The following is a 25,316-nucleotide window of genomic DNA, read 5'->3' on the forward strand; positions in this document are numbered from 1 at the left end:
TAAGAATGCGCAATACAAACCTAACAATGCAATCCTTTTGACATTCATGCCCTGCTATGAAAAAAAAAAGTTTTGTTGTATTCTGGCACCTAAATGTTATAAAAACAAAAGATAACACAGTACCTCCCAAATGTGAGCCTTGAAATCCAAGAACCTGTGATATTTCGTTTTGGTGGATTTACAGATTGTACTTCTTGTTTAAACATGGCTAGTTTAAATTTTTAATAAGTATGTACAAATTTACATGTGTGTGACTATATTAAAGCAGATATCTCTTCAGATCCACTTTTTCCATATTGTCCAAGCAGAGGTTTCGGTCAGGGGATAGTAGTGGCCAGGGTTTCTTACGGCTGCCTTCCTGAAAATATTTTTTGTGGGTTAAAGATTTATGTTTCTTTCTCTGCATAAGGACCATCTGGCCATTGTGGCCACCGTTCTTCCAATTGCCCCAAGTATTAAGGATCTGCTAATACAGTGGCCTTTTGTTCACTGTCACTAGTTTCTTCAAGTCCTTATTGATCACTAGTAGAAATAAGTCTGGAAATGCAATATGTTGATTTCACAAAGAAAACATCAGCTAATAATAAAAGACATTTTTCACTTAAGTGGTTTTCTTGAAGCTTTTCTCTTTCACCATGATTAATGTACAAATGCTTCCTTTGTTTACATTTCTTATTACAGATACTTTCTGTAGATTGCAGTGTGCTCATACTGTTACGTGTTAGGGTTTCAACGACAGTAGATTTGTGTGCAATCTACAGGTACTTAGTACATGTTTAAGTGGCCAAGCATTGATACAACACGTATAGGCTTACAAGAACATCACATTTTAGCTACTACATTGCCACAGTGAGTCTTGGCTAAGATGTACATGTAGAGTATCCTCTTTAGCAAAAGTAACATTACCATATTTAGAAAGAATGTAGCTATATTACACATCATGCACCAACCAAAGAATTGACATCCTGGTCCAAGTTCATAAGGTCCCAAGACTGTTCGAAGGACGATACCACATGATGCACTTTTCAAACAAGACCAGTTATCACAGACTGCTTCTTCACCAGTTTTTCAACTAAAAACATAAGAACACCCTCAACAAGAGACTCAACACTTAGAAGCTTCATGTCTGTCACCTTGTAGAATAATATATCTTAAGATACATGTCATTCTGGGATGATTTGCAGTGCTTCTTACAGGTCTCCTTGCTTCACTTATGGGTTGTTTTTTGGTCTATAGAAACAAAGTGCCCGTTGCTTTCTATCTGTCATTCGTTTTTTACATGACGATTCTACGTTTCTTGTGGTTCGTCTATCAGAGGCGTGGCATCTCCCATTGCAGAGATAGGGGTGCTCTCGATCATGGGCGTGCCCTCCACCATGGGGCTGGGAGACATGGTCGGGGCGCGATGCGTCGGTGTGCGATGGCTGGGGGTTCGGTGACTGGGAGTGTGGTGACTGGGCGTGTGGTGACCAGGAGTGTGGTGACCGGGCGTGCGGACCTTAGGCGTGTCGCCGCCTCGCTGCTTGTTCCGCTGCTGCTGGACCCACGCCAGGGCTGCCTTCCCCCAGTCGGTCCCCGCAGACGCAGCAGATGTGGAGGCCCTGAAATAGGGAGGAAGTCATTGTTTTGGTACTTCTCAATCTACCTGTATTACTGAACAAGTATGATCATTGTCTTGGTGCTACATTTACTATTGTATCTGTATTACTTAACTAGATACAAGCTAGCTCAATTGGAAACTGCAGTGTTGCCACTGAATTAAAATCATTGTACAATCAATGACTAAAACCATTCTAATTGTCAGTGCAATAGAAGCAGACTGACCTATCTGAAACAGACGACAATAGCTAAAATCGACGTGTCATATAAGTGAATCTCCTGAAAAATAACTAGTATGACCACCCTACAAAACATGCTAGATCTGGTGTATAAGCTTAGGCTGCAGGTAATATCACTCATAAGCCCTACATATTCAGCTCCTAGCTTTAACTAAAACTGTCATATAAAAAGGCCCAGGTTCCTGGAGACAGCCCCAATGCAAATACAAACTTGACCCTGACCTTGGAGTTGGAGCAGCTCGTGACGGAGTGGCCCCTGACGTTGAGGCAGACGCGGCGGCCCGGCCGTGCCCGTGGCCCCAGGAGGACTGCGGTGTCGGCTGGTACCGAGGCGTGGTCTGGGGCTGACCTTGCGCCGGCGTGGCAGAGGGGTAGGCTGGGGTCATCATCGGCGTCGCCATGGGGTTGGGAGTGGCAAAGGTCTGGTAACAAGGGCAGAGCAATGTTAGCATGTTGTATCTTATGTCAATTCATCATGTAAAACATAGCAAACTGTTGGGGTCACAAGGCAGTACTTACACTACATAACACCAGGAGTTTTTGTGTAGTCTGCAAAATATATACAGTTTGCATCAGTTTCTGTTTTACATGTAGATCTTATCAAAGTTTCATATAATATCTTAGTCATACATATTTTCTATTCATGGTATGGTCATTTTTACTGAAAACACTTGTTCCATAATCTGTCAAAACAATGTCCAGTTGAACCATCTGAGCTTCATCAGGAGAATAGTCAATTTGTGGCCATGTTACTACTTTTTGGTGGTACCTTAGATCATATTTCCCATTTACACAAGCATTAGGAATCCTGTCATTAGTGACCATCTGTCCACATAGACCAAACCTATTGGTCCCCTGAGTGGTTCTCTCGGCCAGCTTTGACTACCTGACTGTACATGTACCTGATAAGAACTGGACCCTGCCGCCCCGCTGTACCCTGCCCCTGCATGGTACTGTCCCTGGCTCTGGCCGTACCCCTGGCTGCCCCACTGCGCAGGCGTGGCGCTTGACCCCTGACCCGTGGCTGCGGCCAGGGCGCTGAAGACCTGCTGGGTGGACAGGTTGGAGGGGAAGTTGCTGATGGCCTTCTGCAGCTGCGACAGCTGTGCGGGATCCACACCTGGAAATATTGCCATAAGAGAAAACTGTTGTACACAAAATACCTGATTGAATTCTTAATGTTTTAGCTCAAAGATTAATTGATACATTGAAAATTTTCCATAATTTGTTTTGTCAACAACATTGTTCCTAAACTAGGAAAACACATTTCTTGATAAACCACAGAATAACCTGCACTAATGCTAGATGCAATTGGGCAAAACTTTAACAGAAATATCTGGACACATTCTGGTTTTAGTTGAAGACAGTAGTGAGAAAGGGTTCTGTGATACAGGCAGTAGTATCTCGTTACGTACCTTGCAGGTTGATCCCCGAAGGTGCAGGTGTGTTTTCTGGACGTGAGGGCGCCATGGGTGTCCTGTGGCGTACATTCACAGGTGTGGCACCTGTAGTGAAATAGTATACATGTAAGTTCTAGAGTAAAAAACAGACTGATGGCAATGTATTTTGATACTGTTTGTATTGAAGAAATGCTACTCTTCCATTGCTCGTTACAAAAACTACACTATGCAACGAGTACACATAGGTTCAAAGTGGCTGGGAAATTCCAACATAACAGTGGATCACTTAATTGTCATGTCCCTAACAATTGCAATTCTTTCAAGCAGCATAGAAACTCTCACTCAACCTTCTGATTAAGAAGAAATGGACATGCCAGAGCCAACATTAATAAAGTTAGTAGTCATAGTAGTAGTATCCAGTATTTGACTGTAAAGCTGCTTGTGAATTACTCATGTTACCACCTATTTTTCTGTGAGTCTACAAGACTACATGTGACCCTGCCTGTTACCTGGGATAGGGTCTCTGAAATGTTCCTTGAACCATCTGAAGAGCGCGTTCACCGAGTGGTGGATGAGCTGGCGGAACCTGAAGCCGTCTGGTGTCACGGTCACAAACTCGTGCCGCGGAGATGTCTTGGGCTGATAGGACAGCAGGAATTTCCCTGGGTACTCCTGATGGACAGAATACACAACTGTCAATGACTAGCATTATCTCTTACCCGGTCGGTATTTACCATATGGCCTAGGGCTCCATAGTTTGATTCGAACAATTCAAACTTGCTTGAGTGCGCCAATGTCGGAAATTCTAACAACTGTCTCATTCCTTTTCCGGGTTCTTTTGTTCAAATTGACTAAGTTGTTGACCCGTTGTGCAGTTGATGTCACATCTTTTGCTCTTTTTTGCGATAAAGTTTCATAAACTTAAGTTTTCTCAGGTTGCCATGATATAAATAAAATACAACACAGGGTATTCTGTCCTCGATCCTACACCCGGTTGGGCTGTACCTCAGGTGCTTTTGTCACGGTGGCATGGTAGTGAGTCAAGTCAAGGATCAGGACAGAGGCATGATGTTGCGGATATGATAGACTTTATTCGGAGCTCTGGTAGACACGTCTTTCTCTGTCGGCTTCTCTCGGTCGAATCCCTGTACCCTCATACGTGTCACTTCTCCCGACCCCTCTACATCTGGTCCCACTTAGTCCGGTGACATTCCCCACACCAGGGGTTAACAGTGACTTAACACGCTGTCACCTCGTGACACCCTCGTGACACCTCACCCCTCATTTTTTAAAACAATTTCCACATTGTTGACAGCTGTTATCAATTATTGATTACCGGGACATATTATCAGGAAGATCATCACCGCTTTTCTTTTACATACTTCTATACAATACTACTAATTCTTCTACAATGCAGGTCAGCGACATTCCGACATTTACAAAACAACAACAAAAACATAACAATTTACAACAACAAAAGTTCATCAAATGGTTGCCAGGTGTCCCGCGCCAACTTCCTCCTCGGCGGCCGGCTTGCGCACTTCCGGGTGTGTCCCGGAACCACAGGGAAACGACAGGAACTCCTCTGCCCGTCGGGAAGAGGCTTGTCTTGTCCACAGAGGCCTCCCGGCTAGATGCTCCCACGACGACGACTCCTATACGACGTCGGGCCCTCAGGACATCGTTGTCCGCCGAGTTGACTGTAGGATCTCACCTGTAGAGGTTGGGGTCGGACAGGACACGCAAAGCAACCACTGACGCACACACACCGGTCTCCTAACCTCGACACCTCAACTACGTCTCAACTCATCTCCTCTGCTCTCTCCTCTACGACCCTCTACGTCTCGACGTTAACATATCCTCAATACATAACACAACATACCGTATACAGACTTAACGACAACTACAAGAAACGCCGGACATATCTGACCTTCCATGGAAACAAACGAGATTTTAACATAAACGAACTACACATTACTATCCTGGGGATCGGGAGTAAAACCCACATGTATATCTATAATTCTATCTCTATATGTCTATCTTACATCTAAACTGACCCATCTGGTGACTCCCCCCCACTGACTTCCGCCACGTCCGCATGATACTCGCTGCTCAGCTAATCTATACTGTATTCCTGATAGCACTGACATAATTTATCTAACATTGGTTGCCTACATTCTAACAAATCTAAAACTACTTCAACAAAGTAAGTAACAGAACTAGGCCGGTGTGCACGGTGCGTCAATGATATTATGCGAGCCCACCGACCTTCCTCCTGTGTCTCTCTCTGTACTGGCCGGGCCCGCTCTTCCTCCGGTCACCATCCCGCCCGCCGCGTGGCTGTCCAGCCTTGCCCCGGCCACTGCCGCTCTCTTTGCCGCTACCACAGGTCGTTACTGCCGCATGCACTCCGGGCCAGAGCTCTGTCAGAGTAGAAGTCGGCCTGCATCTCTCGGACGCCTCCTGCTCGACTGTGTAACGACACTCGCTCAGCGTCGTCTTGGTCTTGCCCCTTGCTGGTCAACCCCGCGGGCTCGGTACTCCGGACCGGCGCCTCTCTCAGTGTCGGGGTCACTCAGCCTGTATTTTCTAGACGCCTCCCCTCCTCCTTCCTCTCGCTCGGTCACCGTCACTCGCTCGACTCTCCTTGTGCCTCAGCTCTCGTTTGCCCCTGTCCCGTCCGTTGCACTTGACTCACCCCAGCCGTACTACCAGATGTCACGGTGGCATGGTAGTGAGTCAAGTCAAGGATCAGGACAGAGGCATGATGTTGCGGATATGATAGACTTTATTCGGAGCTCTGGTAGACACGTCTTTCTCTGTCGGCTTCTCTCGGTCGAATCCCTGTACCCTCATACGTGTCACTTCTCCCGACCCCTCTACATCTGGTCCCACTTAGTCCGGTGACATTCCCCACACCAGGGGTTAACAGTGACTTAACACGCTGTCACCTCGTGACACCCTCGTGACACTTTCGGAATACCCTGTGTTGTATTCTATATCTACTTTGCTAGTACAAATTCAACCCTTTCGGACAAAATGCAATACAGCTCTTTTCCCTTATACCCCCTTTTCACTAGGACAACACTCTTACCGCACTCTCTCGACAAAATATATAGTCACCTTAGAAGCACTGATGATGTAGGGAATTTTGGAGGGGGCTTTTTTCTTCTCATCCCGGATGATTTTCTCTATAGCCTCCCTCTTTCCGCCTTCCGCTGCCTGGTAGTACTTGTGGTTGGTCAGGTCTCGTACAAAGGACGCCATTGGCTGGATGTGGCGCGCAATGATTTCATCCAAATCTTCAAATTCCTGTTGGACACATGGCAACCTTTGTTAGCCAGAGAAACGGTTAGCAGTTTGATCTAATCTGAAATCAGGGATGTAACATTGGCTAACATCTGCAAAATATTTCTTTTGAAACATTTTTTTCAACCTCTCTCCCTAAAGCTCTGTACCTATTAGCAGTGCTGAAGAGTAAACCATGATGAAACCATTACAAAAATCTATTGATCTGACTTGCTTGGTGCAAGATAGAGATTATGAACCAAAGAAGAAAATGTAATTTTCCTACAAGAGGGAATAATTTGAAGAAGCCACACTAATTACTTTAAGTTCTGTGAAACTCTCGTATTTCAGTACAATCTGGGAGTCATTTTTCCTTAACAGACCTCATTGTTAATCCAGAGAGACTGTCCCAGACTGAAGGCGTTTTCCTTCCCCTCCTCACGTACATCGATGTGCTGGTAGATTCCGTCATCAACCTTCCAGGTCACTGTCAAATGGTCAGGCCCCTGGAATAGACAGCGAAAAATTAAAGGACTTAACCCGAAACTTAAAAAAACCTAGCCACTTATATAATGCAGTTTGACTAATGTCTGAACATCATGCAACAAGTGGCTTATGACCTCATCTCTGAGAATTGTGTTGGGATGGCACCCATTATTTTAGATTTTTATTTTCTGCTGCCCACCCGTGTCAGTGAACCCCACAGCAGTATAATTAAATGCTGGATACCACTAGTACTACAGTACTGTGAGCTGCAAAACTTAGCTCCTACAAACTTTCAGTTAATATATATATATATATATATATATATATATATATATCCAGTACCTTGCTGCTGGGCCTGACGATGACATCCCCCTGGTCCTGGCTCTCCATCAGTTTAACCGCCTGCTTGTAGCTGATGTTGTGGAAGCAGGGGTGCACGATCACACGCTTCACGTACGCTGGACATTGCAACAACCAAACAACAATCAGCCTTTTAAACACTTTCTGTTATCCAATTTTTGAATGAAGTCTACATACAATGTTTCTTCTTCGTTTTTTTTTTCTTTCTGTTTCAAAAATTAAATTCTTTTCAACTAACGTTTAAAACATTACAGCTTTCATTGATTTGACTACAGCTTACTTGTTCTGGCCTGTTTTTTCTTGGCCTCGTCATCTGCCTTCCTGTCCGTCTCCTCAGTTTCGTGGTCGTAGTACAGGTCCCTGGCAGGGCGGTAGTCTCCGTTCGTATCAGCGAGGTCCGACGACCGGCAGGATAGGTCCACGCGGAAACGCTCAATGTCGATTTTGATGATGCGAGTGTAGACCTCCATACCAGGCTGAACATGGAGAGAATTTAGAAAAGGAAAAATTAAGGATTTCTGGACTTCAGATACTTTTTGCCTGAGGCAAACCATCCCATGCTGGTGCCACAAGACCAATTGGGATGGAAATGAAAAATATGACATCAAAATCCATTGCTTCATGGTCTATTGGATTCAACTAAAGTGTAAAAGACTTCCACAAAATTTGCAGCTTGCTCATTATTTATTTCCCAAATTGCCATAGATAAATGCTCCAAAATGAATAAGTTCTACCTTCACTCTCTCCTCTGGGCTCTTCACATGTTTATCACTGATCATCTTGGTGGGGATGAAACCTGATACCCCATTGTCCAGTCTGGTCACTGCGCCTGTGGCCTGGCCAGGACACTCTGAGCTGTCAAAATGGTTCCACACCTGAGGGGACACAATCAGAGAGACTTGTACTTTTGTAGCACTGCACATGATCTAACATTTGAGAAAAGTCTACAAGTGATCGTAAATTAGTTTACATCTGGCACACCTTATGAGTACATGTACTATAATGTAGCCTTTGTAGATCAGTGCTTTGTAACCCAACCTTTCAATTAGCCTGTCAAGAGTCTAGAGTCAATTCCAAGTCACCGAGATGGTTTTGAAATAATATTTGTAATAAGTTTGAACTATTTTGAGTAAAAGAACATTTCAGTCACTAAAGTTTGAAATTGTTCAAACATTTCAAAATGAAAGTTTAAACATGTTTGAACCTTTTTATATTTGTTGGAACATTTGGGAAAGTAATGATATCATTATCTCTTTATTTAGAACAATTTTCAAACATCTATGTGTTTTTGTTATTGTTCCAACATGTTCCAACATTTTGTGTCATTTTTTCCCTCCATAAAAACTTTTATTGACCCCATAAACAAAGCTGCTAAGCTTGGTCCTTTGTTTGGCTCTTGTATTTTTAGATTTTCACTGGTGAGTCTTTTGTGAGAATGTGGCAGACAGACATTATTTCCTGCACTTGGCAGGGATGTGTGAATTGCCCTCTTCCCAGCCCACTGACCCAGTTTCATCATATTGTTTCCATGTTCGAACATGTGATCACAAATGATACATCTATGTTGGAACAGTTTAGAAACTAACAGAAATAATGTATTTGATGTTAGAAATGTTTCTAACATGTTTGAATACTATAGAAACATTTAGAACGTCACATAGATGTTGTAAATAGTTCTAAACAGTTACTTATCACAGTTAGATTGTTACAAAGATTTCCAAATTGTTAGAACAAAAGGCAAGAAACACCCTCTCGGTAATATGGAATCGACTCTAACTTATAACATGTTGGTCATCCTTTTCATTTGAATAATACTGGTACACTATTTATTATGCTTATTCATTTTCCAGTACATCAAATATTCAAATGCTGTATATGATCACAGTGTCTGTCATTGATGTCATGGCTAATAGGTGAATAGCTTTTCTAACTAAAGCTGTACAGAGATGCCTGTTTCAAATTCTGACCTCGCTGAGCTCGGGAAAGGTGTCCTTCTGGCAGAAGGGGCAGCGCCACAGGCCGGTCTCCTCGGAACGGACAGGGTTGGCCTGGTCCAGCTGGTCACCCTGGGGTCTCCGGTGGGCAATACCGGTCACTCGACATTGCACAAGCTTACCTAGAACAACAGTACAGAATGTTGAAGGCACTCAATGAGAGATTAGGGCATGTTTAAGTCAATTTTCTGGTCATTTCTCCCTTGAAGATGCCCGCATCAGGGTCCTATCAAATGTTTTATCATGTTTGGAACCCATGCAGGGCTGAAACCACTGGGGGTGTTTACAGTAACGCTGACAAACTGGTGTGCATGTGCCACGAGGAATTGTGGGTGACTGGCGACCTATCAACTTTGGGGGCTACCAAATAGAGACTACATGGGGAAGGATGCAGGAGACAATTTCATTTATACGAATTTGAAAAAAAAAAAATCAGTTTGTTTACGTTGAGCCTTTCTGTATTCATTGGTGCTACCATAAAATAAGTGCGTTGCTGATACCTATGTAGAATGTCTCTGGAGTCTCCTTGGTCAGCATGTTGAACTTCTCCTCCACAGTGGGTGATCTGAAGGGTGTGCGGAGGTCCTTGTACATGGAGTTCAGCTCTGCACGGATGTCGTACAGCGTGATGCTCTTGTTCCCAAAACCCTACAACAACAACAACAACGACAACAAAATGGTTAAAAGTTAACAATAAGTTCACAAAAATGACACCTATACATTTTGATCCATATTTCCTGACACTGTAGCATAAGTTTTGTCCAATTGTTGCTCTTTGGCTTTTTATCTAACTCTGAGCCAAAAAAAACCATCACATAAAATTTAGTGATATTAATTGCAAGAAGTAAAAACAAGACATAAATTATGCCTTTCCTTGTTTGCTACATTTTTGTTGCAATAACTAAGATTTGGAGGGGAACCTACTAGTATCTATAAAGGCTTGTGCTGATTATTTTTCAAAGAGATGCAGAGAAAAATATCTAGTCTTTCCTTTCAACTGTTTCTAAGGTAACATGTAGGATGTTTTCCATCACACAGACCTGACGTTCCAGTTCCTCTGCGAAGGCGTCCAAGTCCAGATCCTTCAGCCTCTCCGGAGTCTCCAGGATTTCCTCCAGCGCAGCGGCCGGGTTGGCGTCCTCCGCAGACTCGTCGTACTCCAGTGCGTCCACCGCCATCTTCCGCGCCCAGTCGTACGTCTCCGGGTGCACCCGGGAACCATCCAGCAGCTCGATGTACTGCTCACTGTGGGGTAACAAAGAACAAAAAAAATGGAAAAAATCAAAAATAAAGCTGGAAAACCACTGGGGGTGTTTTCAGATCGCTCAAAATTTTATAGACTTTGAAACTTGTAAAATTTAGCATCAAAGACAGTTTATGAATGTTTTTATTGAAGACTGATTTTTGTAGAGTAATGGCTTACCAAAGACTCATGAAACATAATGTCACATAACTTGAGTAGGGGTATGCTTAACTAAAAGTAAGAGCCACAGTAAAGATGCACTGCACTACAAGCTGCTTAAAAGAGCAATATGCTTCATGTTGAATGAGGATGACAAAAGAAGAAGAACTTCAAGAAGAAGGATGTTTGGTCTTTATCAGATGATGTCAGAGCCAAGAGAAAGATACTAACACAGGAAGCCAATAAAAACATTGCATGCAGTCTGGAGTCTGGGTGAAAAGAGATGTTTTACCTGTCTCCCAGTGATTTGGTGTCAATCTTGATGAAGCCTGCACAGTTCATGAAGACCTTGGGACCCATGTGGCACATCATCACCAACTGGTTCCTGTTCTCCAACCTGGCATTGTTCTGTTTCAACACCTTCAGAAACAATAACAGAAATTTGTTACTTTACTTTGTCACTTCTTCTTCTTTACATCCTGTTGGACAATCTGTTCTGATGGGCTCGACCATGGACTCTTACAGAGTTTGCCGCATGTTGTGCAGATGAAAGCTGTTGTTTTGGCATCTTTTGCCTTTTGTCTCTACACTACAGTAAGATTAGGTATCATGCAGTGCTCGAAATACTTTTTTCAGCCAGGTTGCCCAGGCGGCAACCCGAGTCAAAAGCCAGGTTGTGCCATCAACATTTCAGGTTGCCCCACTTCCAAGTTATTACTTTCTTCAAATCAGCTACTTATTCATGATTTCATATGTAATTGTTTACGCTCTTTACTTACTTACAGTAAGATTCCAAGTAAAATAAGATATATACAACAGGCTCTGCTACTGAGGTATTGTTAAGTTAGGACTGACCTTCAGGATGTATGCAGCTTTCCTGGGCCCCAGACCACACACAAACTGTGCCAGAGTGGTGGTGTGGTTGTTGGCCACGCAGCGGTTAATGTCCACCCCAACCTCGTTCACACGGTTGATGAACTCCAACTCCAGGGCATGGAGAAGATCCTCTCGACTCACTTGCTCCTGAGAGAGACACGGATAGATGGTAAAATTTTGAATGTTTTCGAACACAGATACAGACTCCTTTCATGCAAATGAGGTACAAGCTGTGGTGACATTTGAGATTCAATATCGAGTATAGAACCGACCTGGAGCGTGTGAAAGCGGAGACAGAGCAGGTCATCATTGTTGACGCAGAGCTGGGAGAACTCGATGAGTGGGTCCTGCATACGCCGTGCCAGTGACAGGGCCTGACGCAGCAATGGTGGGTAGTCACGATGCTCCGCCTGTAAAACAGAAAAAAAGAAACTATATCTTCAAGCAAATCTCCTGACTTCACTTAAAGTATGAAAATACAATGAACAATTTAGCCATAACATAAAAGAATCTTTTACTTTCTTGTGTATCCCTTTTCTAATTTTCCTCCTGTATCAACCAAAAACACACAAGAGAGCAACAATATAGCGTTACAGGCCAGCAAGTACTAAACTCAAGCAACACTGATATCAAAACTGAAGGAGACTAGATTTGATTTTTTTAAAAGCTCTAACCAGCTAAGGGGTGTTAACACATCAATGTTCAATGTATTATTATTTTGTATTTACAAATGTTGACAAAGAGAAAGCACAATTCATCTTCCACTGCCTTATAAAAAAGAAATCAAATCCAAAAAAGCTTAGACTGTATCCCGTAGTAGTAGTATTTTTATTAGAATAATTCCTTGTTTCACTCGTCATCAATGTTATCTTGAGTAGTACAGTCTATACTAGTCTAAATACTATAATTACACATTGCAATTAGCCCTTGGGAGAGAATTTATAAATAAACTAATCATTCTAACAGAAGCTGAACCCTGCCTGACCTCAGCACGAGGAGAGTTCATGATGAAGCGGCTGAGCTCGTTGTCGAGCAGCTCCACAGCGATGGGAGCCAGCTGCTCCTCCTCCTCCAGCTCCTTCACACACAGCTTCACATCGTCAATCACTGACTGGGCATCCCTGGACAACCACAGGTATCATGTGTTAGGGATAATCTATTGAACATTTTCTCTGCTGAAGTAAATTCAGCTTTATGACAGGTTATCCCTGTGGAGGTAAACCAATTCTTCCAGCTTCCAAAAACAGACAATTCATCATACTGATATATCACACAGTATAAAATAGTGTCAGATATAAATTCAAGAATGCAATAAATCAATAGGATTTGTACATGCAATGTATATATAGCACAGCTGTCAACACTTTTCAAGAAATTTGTCAGCAAATGTTGTCATATAGTCTTTAATTCTTGAGTGTCTTTTTACCTGTTCTCAGCTCCAATTACAATCACATGTGGCTTCTTGTTCAGAATAAGATTCTTGATGCTTTCCATGTCACTCAACTGGTAAAGAGAAAACAACATGTTAGAAAAACTTCCAAATCACCTCTGCTTAGGAAGTGACTCTTCACACAGTTTAACTGCCTCCATGCTGTCTGATTCTGTAACCAATACACATCTGGTGTCAACAGGCTACTTCAGTAGATAGAAGGTTCAAACACCCAAGAGAGCTGTTTCATGTACTATCTTCAGGAGTATGAGTTTTCTGTTCTATTCAAACTCTGTTAACTAGGAGAGAGAAAACTTCCTTCTTGCAGCTCAACACAAGTACGTTACCTTATTTTCTCTGTCCGCTTCTCTGTAGGCGTTTCTCCGCTTCATCAGATGAGCAAGTCTGAGGAAATCCACCACGTCCCCCTCACCATCTATCACTGCAGCAAAGGATGCTGTGTCCCTGTGTGGGGGAATCAGACACTTTCATGCAAGCAACATTCCTAAAGAAAAAGTACTATTCAATTTGGCCTGCAAACTGTAAATGCAGAAACTTTTGCAGTGGTGAAATGCATGCAGTTTTTGCAGAGGCCACTTCACAGCGAACTTAAAACCACAGCAAACATTTTTCCATGGCAGTAAGAGACTACAGTACATGGTGCTACCGCAAACTTACAATGTAAAACCACCGCAAAAAGTCCTTTTTCCCACTACCGCAAACTTACATGCATTTACAGTATACAATTTGGTCTGCATATATCTTTAAAGTTGCAACTACTTATTGCTTTAAAGAATCCATGAAAATGTGTACAATATCATTGTAGTGAATGAAAGAAAACACTATGACAGGGAGGGGCCTCACCAGTCTGAGGAGTATGCCAGCCCCATGACTCGGAGCCCCTTGGAGGAGCCCATGCCCTCGATGTACTCATCTTCCTCCTCTATCTGCTGCTCAGGCTGGTAGGGAGCAACCTTCAGCCAGTTGTACAGCTTACGGCAGCATGACTGCAATAAGACGGAACAAGAAATCAAAGATCAGAATATTTTGTTTTATTCATAATTTATTAATTTCTCACGAATTCTGTGCATTCTGTCTATGTGTTTTTCTGTCAGCCTGCGGGATAAACTTTGAACCTGGCCAAGCCAACTTTCCCATCCTGTTGAATCAATTTTGGACCCGGGCCAACCAACTTTCCCATCCTGACAGTCTCTGTTTACACCATCTTCTGTGTCACGTCCTGTCACTCTACAATATATAAAACTACGGACATTTAGACAACAAACACAAAGACCAAAGTATCTTCGTTTTGACAGAGGCAACACAGCCATCAGATTCAGAGATGACAGACTTCACCCCTTTGACATACTCCTTTACAGTGGAGTAAAACATGGTCTACAGAATAGCATCTAGGTACTTCTAATGTACATATCCCAGAGGTTTTGTCTCCTCACCTTAATGATACCGTCCTTCGACTCCTGTACCAGTTTGGACCTGAGTTCCTTCTCCATCTGTGGATAGAGGATGAACTTGAGCATGCGCTCCAGCACCATGGTGCGCTGGGTGTTCCACTCCTGCACGAGGTGGCTGAACTCATCGCGGTAGTACAGCTGCTTGATCTCCTCAAAGTACGACTGGGTGCTGAAAGGAAAACAGCAAGAACATTCAAAAAGGTCTAATCAGCCATGAAAACTCTGGTCAATTGTTATTATCTTGTGGCTGGAACTAATCATCTATGTATCAATTAAACTAATAAACAGACTTTATTGACATGGCATTCAAGACTCCACGCTGGGTTCTTTTTCTGGTAAATTCTGAAATATTTTTAAATATCTTTGATTTCATGATTTTTGCAGCCATTTCTTCACTGGTAATTCACCACGCAAATGAAAAGGTGCCAACATTTTCCTTCTAAGGCTTAGCCCTTAAAATGCCAAGCACAGATATATCCGGCACACATATAAATGCCCTCTGTGCCGCGCCCAGATATATCAGGGATAGCGTATTCCCCTGAATAGTGTAGCGCACAAACCCCGGAAGTTAGGGACTTTGGCCTTGTTCAGGGTTCTTTTTGGAAGTCAACGCGCAACCCTGGCACTGATAGCATTTTATAGGGCTGAAACTCTGGCAGTTTAAGGGTTAGATAAAGTTCTTCAGCATCTTTCCAAGTTTATAAAACTGATCAGAATCACAATGGTTTTCATGAGAAAAATACACTACACTTACGTCTCTCCATCTATGGAGACGTGTGTCTTCAGGAGGCCTTCGTCTTCTGCAATCGACATCTTGAGAAACTGGTCTCCTGTCAGGTCCTTGACTGGCTTGTTCTTCAGGTACTTGAAGGTGTAACCGTAGTGCATCTCATCAATTTCCTGTTGGAACAAAGACATGGACAGCCTCAAATATTAGACTTATGGAACAGTAGTTATGAACCAGTAGATGCTAAATTTTGTACCTTGTACAATTGTTGTACAATGCGGTTATTATCATTTATTGTAAGCGGTTATCATCATTTATTGTAATCAATTTAAATGGTTGACGAATACAGGTACAGACATCATTTGCCCCGCTCGCCTCCAACAGAACTTAGGAAACTAAAAAAAAAGACATTAGTGCAAATATTTGACAGACATGCAGCCACTCTGTCATTGGTTGAACTGCTAATAAGCAATATTCATGCCATCATTGTTTGAATTGAAGAGAGTAAGGATTGGTCTATTGAACAACAACACAATGACTGGAAATAATATAAAGCCCACCTTGCGTCCTTTCTTGGTGGGCTTGGTGGAGACTTTGGCCCTCTCGAAGTACGTCTGTCGGACACACTGTCGGACAAGAGGTTCCCGTGACAACTGCATGGCAACCATGTGCCGCGCCCCTTGAAGGACTTTCTCCTCAGATGGGAATTGACTGAAAAATCATGATTGCAGACGTTAACAGTACTATTCCAGCAGGGTGGTGCAGCAGGTACCGTAGCTTCTTTCTAGTGTAAAGGTAGGTAAAGGTAGTCTCACAGCCTTTTGAATGCCATAGGAGCAGTGGGATGTTATTCATTGTTTCTTGGGCACTGTACTGGGAGGAAAGACCCCAATCCTCTCCAAAGTCAGGTAGCCATGTTACACCTGAGTGGTGGGAGGAAAGTTGTGAGAAGTGTCTTTCCCAAGGCCACAAGATCAGTAGCATGTAGCTGAATCTGACCCCTGGTTTGGGACCAAACACCCTGCAGTCATGCCACATGATCCCATCACCACCACACACACACACACACCTTCTAGTGTAGATTTATCACAAATGTTGCTCCTGCATGTATGCAAATAAAGTAATTCATAGCCAGTTAGATTTTTTCAACAGTTTTAAGTAGCAGCACCTGTTGACGAACTCCTTGGAGAGATCGTTGGGCTCAGCTGGGTACTGGTCTGTCTCGTGACGCTGGTAGTTATCCCGCAAATTCTCCCCAAACTGCTCCGGAGTCAGGCCAAACTTCTTAGCAAGGCCACCTAGAGGGAGTAAGCAGAGCTGCAATTATGGAAGGATCAACCAGAGTGAAGAAAAAAATCTAGAGCTACAAAGAACTTTGACTAGATCTCTTCCAGTCTTAGTCATTCATAGTCATTTAGTTTTCCTGAAAACATACTGTTTTTGCTGGTGCATATTTTTCTTCCTCCTACAACTTACAAGAAAAGGAACTTAAGGAAAAGGCTTGGCTGTCTACCTGGGCTGTCTATAAAGTCAGGCTACTCAGATACCCCCATTCATGGCTGCAATATTTTTCCCTTGCGCACACTACTTTGGGACGAGTCTAATGGTATTGTATTGTATCAAGTAGCTTGACACAAGGCTAGAAGGAAAACATTCTGCATTCTTGCAAAATGTTGCGTTCCTAGTTTTACTCTGATGTAGTTTTTGCTTCTTTACCTAGTCCTGCTGTTTCACAGATGGAGTACATGTCTCTTCTAGAAGCTTGTTTCAACTGTGCTGTATCTGCTTCCTCCTCTTCCTCTTCCTCCTCTTCTTCTTCCTCCTCCTCCTCCCCATCTCTCTCCTCCACTTCTACATCCTCCCCCTCCTCCCCTTCAGCTCGCTCCTTCTTTGGCTTCCTCTTCTTCTTTTTCTTCTTCTTCTTGGCAGCATTCTGCATTCTGGGGATGTCCCGCCCATAGTACAGCAGAAAGTGCATATAGGCGTCCCTCAGTTCTTCCATGGTCTGGACTTCATTCAGTCTGAAACAGACAGTAAGACAATGATAACTAAGACATCTCAGGGCTCAAAATACTGGGATTCTATGCACTTATGTGCACCCAAACTTGGAGCTGTGCACCTCATTTTTGACTGGGGGCCCAAGGGCAATATTTGTGCACAGTTACGTACTAACAGGTACTATTCTAGTAATGTAAAGCACATTCTTGACAGTGAAGTGTCCTTAGTTATATTACTTGTTAAATTTTGAAATTAGTTATAGAATCACAGATTCAACTTCTGAACAGATATAGTAACGTTTGCAATTAGGTTTTACTGACTTGTACTTTATCTTAAATTTTATACCAGTTGTAACAGCGCACATATTCCCAAAAATGAACTTCAAGCCCTGTAAGTAACATCACCACTTAGCCCAATATTGGCTACCAGATATGACACATGAGGTAAAAGCTGAGTAACTGTTTTTGACAATTTCACATATAAAACATCAAAGTTGATTGTTACTTGTCCAGGTCTGTCTGTGTGAGCGGACGCATGTTCTCAGGCAGTGGTGCGTCCGGGTCGTTTGCTGCCACCTGTTCGTACTGGAACGTCTGCATCTTCTCAAACAGACGCGTCATGTTCCGCTTCCTGTTCCGCAGCTGTGTCCACTGGAACAGGGAAAGATGGGATTAGAGGAGAGAGCAAGGCTGTCTCCAGCTTTCAATGTTTTTCCGTCCCTCTCATTGTTTGGGAGTCAATGTTTCTGATCTTCCTTGTAAAATCTGCCATTTTAAGCTTATGAAAACACATTTTAATCAATTTTATGTGCTGAAGTTCAGATTTCAGGGACGGATGCACTGAAATTTTTGTCCATTCTAACAAGTAAATTTCCTTCCCAGAATGTAGGGATGGGTTGTAGAGACAGCCCTGGGAAGGAGGAACAGGATGCAATTATTGGCCTTTCTCAGGAAAGGATTTTCTCTTTCAAACTTCTTATTCTTTTATATGAAGTAATCCATATCTTTCTTCCAGGTCTAGGTCCAATCAGATATCTAGAGATTAGGACAATGCATAATTTCATTCCATATGAGAGCCGCTGGCACAAAACTGGCATGGGAGTCATATTGGGAAGCAAGCCATGGTTCATAGTCTATACTTGAGAGAAACAGTTGATACCTTTTCGTCCCACTGCCAAATCCTCCACAGATCGTTGATGTTCAGTTCTGGCTCCACATACTCCTTCCTGTAGAACGCTATGAATGGCACCTGGAGAATAACAAGTATAATCACCACACAATAGTAATGTCATTTTTGCCTATGTTCCGAATAATCTAAACATATTTATGGTTATAGCTTTAATAGCACACAGGATGTAGTAGCTTGAATGCATATTTTAGTCTAAAAACATTGATCAGACCATAATTATACATAGATATATAGGGATCCTAGCAGCAGTATAATCAAACTATGGATAGTGAGTGTGAGTGAGTGAGATGTATAACTGCTGGTCTGTTGTCTGTATGTTAGCATGTATGAGACTGTATATGTATATGATGCGTGATTAAAGTACAGCCTTACCTCAAAATGCTGGTTTCTTATGAAGTTGAGTGCATCCCTGATCTTGCCCACAGTACTGGGTTCTTTCCTGCTGTACATGGAACCATAACCACCTCCCTCCTCTGGCTTATCTGGAAACTCCTGCAGGAGAAACAATATTTCAGCTTTTCATCCACGTACCTTATGATGGCACACAAAGATCTAGAGGCTAGCAATACTGTTTTGAACCAAAAAGGAGCAACTTGGAATCCCAGTCAAGTCAACAGTCTAGATCTGAATGCTGCCAGTGGGGGCTACAATTTTGCTGTCAGTTATACGTAAGTGCTGACTCTCCATACGAGAGTCATACGAGAAAGAAGGCTGAGGTTTGGTGGTCACACATGGCGGAGTAAAGATGAGATCATTAGTGACGTTCTACTGTGGACTCCCAAACATGGTCATGCAAGCAGAGGTAGACCACGCAAAACATATGTACATCAAATCTGTGATGATTCTGGCTGATCGGCTGAAGTACTGCCCAAGGCTATGGAGGGTAGGGAAGGATGGAGGAAGAGAGTCATGTCCATCCGTGCAACCAGCACGCCCGGATGATGATGATGTTGACTCTCCACAACATCTATGATGCAGATACAGAAATGGACTCGTCTGGCACTCAATCTTAGAAACATGATTGACATCTCACCTGCATGGAGATGGGGAGGGTCATGAAGGCATACTTGTAGATCCACTCTGCCTCCTCCATCAGCTCTGTCTCCTCAGCAGGTCGGACCGGGATCGTACGCAACTGGAACCTCTCCGGCAGGTCCGCTGTACGGATCTCATTGTCCTGATCAGTGAAGTGCTTCTGTTCCAACTCGCTAGGCTCATAGACCTGTATGTACACAATACAGGATAACATCGCTATCAACATCAACACAGAGCATGGAACAAAATATGAAGCCAAAATGTATTACAACACTATAAGATAGCATGAAAGCAGAGTCAAAACTCCTTACATCAAAGATGCTCCTCTTGGCAAGCTTCTTCTTGCCAGGTTTCTTCACTCTTTTCACCCCCTCCTCTCCTTCTTCTTCATACTGAAAAACAAAGACAGACATTCTTAAGTGTGTACAATGTTATAAAATGCACCAAACACAGAAACAAACATTTACTATCTGTGAATCAGTGTACTTTTGTGTCTTTTCAAGAAGATGCCATTCTCACCTCATCATACAACTCCTCCTCCTCTCCCTCATACTCGTCTCCAAACTGCTCAAACTCTTCAAAGTCAAACTCAACTCCAAAGATATCCTGAGCCTCCTGAAGGGCCCTGTAGAATATAGAAAGTGCCTTCCTCTCAATACTTGAACAAGACTTTAACTACATAGTAAGCCATAGAAAATATTGAATTTACGAGAATTAAAGAGATAAAGGACGATGACTCACGCATCAGTGAACTTGCGTTTGCCCTTGGGTTTTCTGATGGGTTGGTTGTCATCATCCACAATGAAGTCATCAACTAAAAGTGGGAAAGATCGTAAGAAGAATGTAAGTAAAAATTGCCTTAATGTGAAGTTTGATTAGTTAGTGCAATACGGGGAATACCGTTGTTGACTAGAGTATCATTTAAGGTCAGTATAAAACTGGACTTCAATGCATTTGACCGATGTCTCATCAAAGCAGGTTGAACCAAAGTTCATCAATTTTGCTGGAGGAGGTTAAAAGTAGCAAACCAGTATCAAACAAACTTACTTTCATCCTCTGACCCTGACTCCTCCTCCTGGAATGGAGTTTCCTCATGAGGGGGTAGGGGGCGATCCTTCACACTCCCCTCCTAGGTAGTTGGAAGGACAAATTTTAAAGATTCGTCATCTGCATCAAAACTTTTACTTCTACTAGCTTTACTCTAACATCAGAGTTCTCACCTGACTGTGGAATAATAGCACTGCAATGCTATACAAATTTCTGTCCTAGTTCCCAGATTATTTTCCTAAAATTCAAGAAAATTTGCGTAGGGAGTACGCATCTTCCTAGTAGTAGCACCATTATGCACTAAATTTCTGGCAGAACCATGTACATATAGAAATAACATCAGAACAAAAATTAACCGAAGAATTTTAAACTGTTTCATCTGATTTTAATCAAATATATAATGCCAGTACTGCAATTGACACTTTTGATGTACAGTGATGTTTTCTTCACCTTTTATTTTAACTCTTTCAACATTTCTTACCCCTTCAGAGCCCTCCTCAGCTCCTTCAAACAGCTCTTTCTCGATGGCCTCCCTGTCCTCTTCCTGTGCCTCTTCCTCCTGTACCTCTCGGTCGCTCTCTTCATCATCTGACAGGGCTTGCACACGTCGAAATCGTTTCTGCATGCCAAGAGTAAAAAAAAAGATGAAAAGTTGAAAAAGACAATCCTACACATCTGTTTAGCTGTTTTTTGCTTATACAAATGACGTAGTATATTTTCCATCTCACAAATAATATCCTAATCCCTTGCAGTTTGACAACAGTAATCAAAAGGTGAATCAGTTTACATTATCATCATGTCACATACACTACCAACAATGATTTCTTCTTACCCTTTTGACTTTGACACCCAGATTTTCTTCGATGAGATCATAGTCCTCATCTTCCAGTCGGTCATCAATGCTTGCTGTGGACAAGCAAAATCAACAATAATGATCAATAAATGATATTTTTAAGAGAGAAATGTGCCCAGGGTCCATTTTTACAACATGCAGTGTTCTACCCTATGCAAGACTTGTAAAGGCCTTTCGATGGAAAATGTAGCAGTGTATAGGGTGTAGACTTTCAGACAGGTCAAATAACAAGATTTTGGTTCATTTTAAGCCTGTGGTAACAAAAAAATTAAAGTGTTCCTGAATTAATGTCATGAGGAATTGAGATGGCAGCATTGTTTTGAAATTTCCTGCCGTGTGTAAACTGTTGAAATTGGACTTTTCGGAACTTGACATAGCTAGAGTAAGTTTTAAAGACCTGGAATATTCAGAGAAATTGTGACACATCAACTTTGTCTATGTTTACATTAATTACAATACAGATTTTGATTGGTGGTAAGTGCCCTACATCTTCTTCTCCTCTTCTTCCCACCAATCTCTCCCTCAGAGTCTTCCCCTGCAGACGCCTCACTACCGGATCTTGAGCGAGATCGGGACCGCGACCGGGACCGAGGCCCAGGCTCCTCCTCTCCCTCCATCTCTTCTTCATCATCATCATCGTTAATCAGGTCCGACACGTTGTCTTCAATATCTGAAAGGCAGCAGACCAAAAATGAATGGTAATTGAGGATAGATAGAAAAGATTGTAGGAATTATGAAAATTGGGAAAAAGATTAACACCAACAACGTGTTTACTACACCTTTCATAATACCATAACAGTGTCCAAAACATAAAACATGAAAAAAAAACCAACTTCAGACTCGAACAATCAATACCCGGCTCATCCTCTAGTACTACTAAGGGTGCAGCCAAGATAAATAAACATCTTTACAATAAGAATAACCTTCACATTTTCATTCTTGTGACTCTACATACAAGACTCTACAATCAGATTGTGCCTGAAAATTGCAGGTTTGCTGGTCATACCCCGATAAAAGACAAACTTACCCTCAACCTTTCCTTTATTTTTCATACATGAAAGAGAAGGAAAAGTGTTCGTAAGAGCTGCACAAGCATGGTTAAACTTCACATACATTACATGCCTCACAAACAGCAAGGTGGTGCAATCTGACACTTAGATAACTTAGAACTGCATGCAGGGAAAAGGACCATGCATCTCACCTTGCATGCATAAGGCAGAGAGACTTAGTCACTAAGAAATCTTCATGCAAGGTTGAAGACAAAGTATATGTACATATTAATTTCCAAGTAACATGCACATGTAGGCAATACACATTGAAGTACATATATGTCACACAATATATATAATCACTATAGACATCCATCAGTTACACATGTATAGCATTGCATACATTCTTTAAAAAAGTGTGTTAATAAAAAACAATATGCCCAATAAAAAAAGTGTCACGTGATTGTCACGCAGTCATGGCAATTTAACAAAACAACACACTCTTGCTGAAGAGACAAATACCATCACAATGACAAGCTTTGCGTATTATTTGGCTGAATTTGCATGTATGCATTGGTGGTTGATTGTTATGTTTTTTTTCATGTTATTTAACATGCAATGTCTTGTCTCAACAAGGCACGGCATACAAATGTAGCTAACTCAAGGCTTTGTTAGATATATGAGAACCTATTTTGTTTGATGAAACCATTTTCTTTGCATTTTATGTAATTCAGGGGAACATTAAATGACATGGGGACAATAAGTTTTCAGATACCAGGCCAACTCCAGGTTGACTTGAATCCTTTAGTTCTATTCAAACATGACACATAAGTGTTCCAGCAGATCAAGTTGGGATACCCACGATCAGGAGCATGTGATGAGATGGGACGACATTACAAAACCTATCCAGTACGAAGCTACTTCTTAACAGTTCACCAAATACTGTACATCTTCAGATGTTCCAGGCAGTTTTGTTTTGGCCATTTTCATCAAATCATCTTCACTGCAAATTTATGACATAGGGAATATGTATTCCCAATGTGTTACTACTGTACTACAGAATTTCTTCCGAAATCTAAAACACCACAAAAACCTCAAAATCAAACGAATTTACGATAACATAGGAATCTATTAGGATACTACAGTGAGCTATATGCTGGAGGAGGAAGGGATACCCTAATTAAGAACACTTCACAGAGATGGGAGATATTTACCTTCCTCATCCTCCTCCTCATCACCACTTCCCATCACCGCCCTACTCTTCTTCGTAGTGACCTCCTCATCGTCTCCAGACTCCTCCCCCATCGACTCCTCAGCCTCGCTCTCCAGAAAGTCTGACATGGTGCTCTGTACAGGACAGCAGCCTTCACTGTAGTTAAACTGTAGTGCACTGTTTTACCTGGAGTGATAGTAGCAAGATGAAGGCATAATTATTTACAATGTGGAGATAAACTTAACAAATTAGATAATTGAACAGATGTTAGATAGTAGAGTGGTCTAGGTGAAAATGTTAGTAATGAAGTGCTTGGAGGATTTCGTCAGAGTAGTGTATTTTTTTCCACCTTCAATAACTTCCTAAATTTGCATCTTTCATCAGTGCGCCCCCCTCCCCAACACACACATGGGTCTCATGATTACGTTCATGATGGCCAACACGTCACAGGTTTCTGGTTTCTAACACACACGCAGCAGCACATAGCGACTTCATCTACTAGTACTACATATGCCGAGGAAAACCGTCCTCTTTTGGGAAAAACACAGATTATGGGAATGACGCACAAGCGCACCCCAGGCCAGGTGCTTTGACTGCCAAGTTCTGCCTGACTTCGGTAAAAGTAGAGTCCGATTTCTAGACAATCACGAACAGCCTAGGTAATACAACTACGATCAGAAGAATGTCTGGTATGTTGCACACCTGTGTGATGTAAAAGAAAGGTTGTGAAGTCCTCTTGACTTCTTGAAAATCAGCTTACAAAACAAAGAGATCGCCACCAATGCTTCCTCCGCGAAGAAACAAAGATGGCGAACGCCAATGGTCACGTGATCAAGCCAGCTGAGACGGCTCTGGGAACGAGACCTTCCATTGCATTGACACCTGCTAGGAATGATTGACGGAACAAGCAGTTTCAAAATACATGTAGTTTCTTTGAAAAGTTACAGAAAAATCTATTCAAATGACAACATTGTAGATGTTGATCATACAAGATGAGTATGCAGACTTTGTGCACAATCTTTCTCTCGCTTCTGCTCTGCCCGCCAAAGTGCACTGGCCAGGCATTAGTGTTCTGGCCTTGGTACTAGTATTTAGTTCGTCTCCAAGCAGACCCTACGGTGCCTTAGAGATAGTATCAAAGCTGACCAAGGAGTATAGCCGACCAAAGCGAGTCAAACGGGCACGGCTATACTCCTTGGCCAACTGATACTATCTCTAAGGCACCGTAGGGTGTGCTTGGAGACTAGTATTTAGTTTGAAAGGTCTTGAAACTGACACATATGCAAAACCTGCTTAGAATTTAGATTCGGTCATAAGACCATCATTACTGTGAAAATAAGTGTTACGCAATTTATGCGTTTTCTTAGGACTCAGTGGGGGAGATAACATGAACGTTACAACTGTTAAACGTTACAGGTATTGCTGATGTTTGGCTTCAGGTTGATGTGTGCTTCACGTAGTTATGGGCATCAGTAGAAGCGGCACAATCAGGAAAACGAAAATAATTTCTTCAGAACCAGTTCACCAAGCATTGAGGCGGTGCAGTGAGAGCAAGGAGGTTGAAAGAGGGAGAGCAATCGTCTACCCTTAGTCAGTGTCCACTACGCTCCTTGCGGTAATGGATGGTACTTCAGGATGCATTTCGTAGCGCATGATGATGACAGACGACAAGGACTCAACCTGTAAAGCCGCCCGTCGACGTTTGCATTCCAGACACGAAG

General features: G+C 42.4%; 1 protein-coding gene across 4 annotated transcripts; it reads right to left on the minus strand.

Moving 5' to 3' along the window:
* Window positions 1–606: 606 nt before the first annotated feature.
* Window positions 607–24,550, minus strand: LOC118426461 (transcription elongation factor SPT6-like). Of its 4 annotated transcripts, none has more exons than XM_035835877.1 (39): window positions 24,356–24,550; window positions 23,597–23,781; window positions 22,421–22,432; window positions 21,881–22,063; window positions 21,373–21,446; window positions 21,022–21,159; window positions 20,541–20,622; window positions 20,235–20,307; window positions 20,013–20,118; window positions 19,805–19,885; window positions 19,492–19,680; window positions 18,831–18,950; window positions 18,429–18,518; window positions 17,775–17,920; window positions 16,989–17,293; window positions 16,441–16,570; window positions 15,833–15,983; window positions 15,300–15,445; window positions 14,528–14,714; window positions 13,938–14,080; window positions 13,421–13,538; window positions 13,071–13,147; window positions 12,630–12,765; window positions 11,917–12,054; window positions 11,624–11,791; window positions 11,061–11,188; window positions 10,407–10,611; window positions 9,867–10,014; window positions 9,340–9,488; window positions 8,107–8,247; window positions 7,653–7,848; window positions 7,355–7,470; window positions 6,910–7,032; window positions 6,362–6,550; window positions 3,748–3,910; window positions 3,254–3,343; window positions 2,741–2,958; window positions 2,061–2,260; window positions 607–1,601 (listed from the first exon to the last, which is right to left on the minus strand). In XM_035835877.1, the coding sequence occupies exons 2-39, from the start codon at window positions 23,721–23,723 to the stop codon at window positions 1,289–1,291; spliced, it is 5,499 nt and encodes a 1,832-aa protein (XP_035691770.1). In that variant the 5' UTR covers window positions 23,724–23,781; window positions 24,356–24,550; the 3' UTR covers window positions 607–1,288. The 4 variants fall into 4 exon arrangements, with proteins under 4 accessions (XP_035691770.1, XP_035691769.1, XP_035691768.1 ...); XM_035835876.1 differs by having other exon boundaries at window positions 24,162–24,550; XM_035835875.1 differs by having other exon boundaries at window positions 24,298–24,546.
* Window positions 24,551–25,316: the final 766 nt, after the last annotated feature.

This window comes from Branchiostoma floridae, chromosome 11 (genome assembly GCF_000003815.2).
Source record: "Branchiostoma floridae strain S238N-H82 chromosome 11, Bfl_VNyyK, whole genome shotgun sequence".
Lineage (NCBI taxonomy): Eukaryota > Metazoa > Chordata > Leptocardii > Amphioxiformes > Branchiostomatidae > Branchiostoma > Branchiostoma floridae.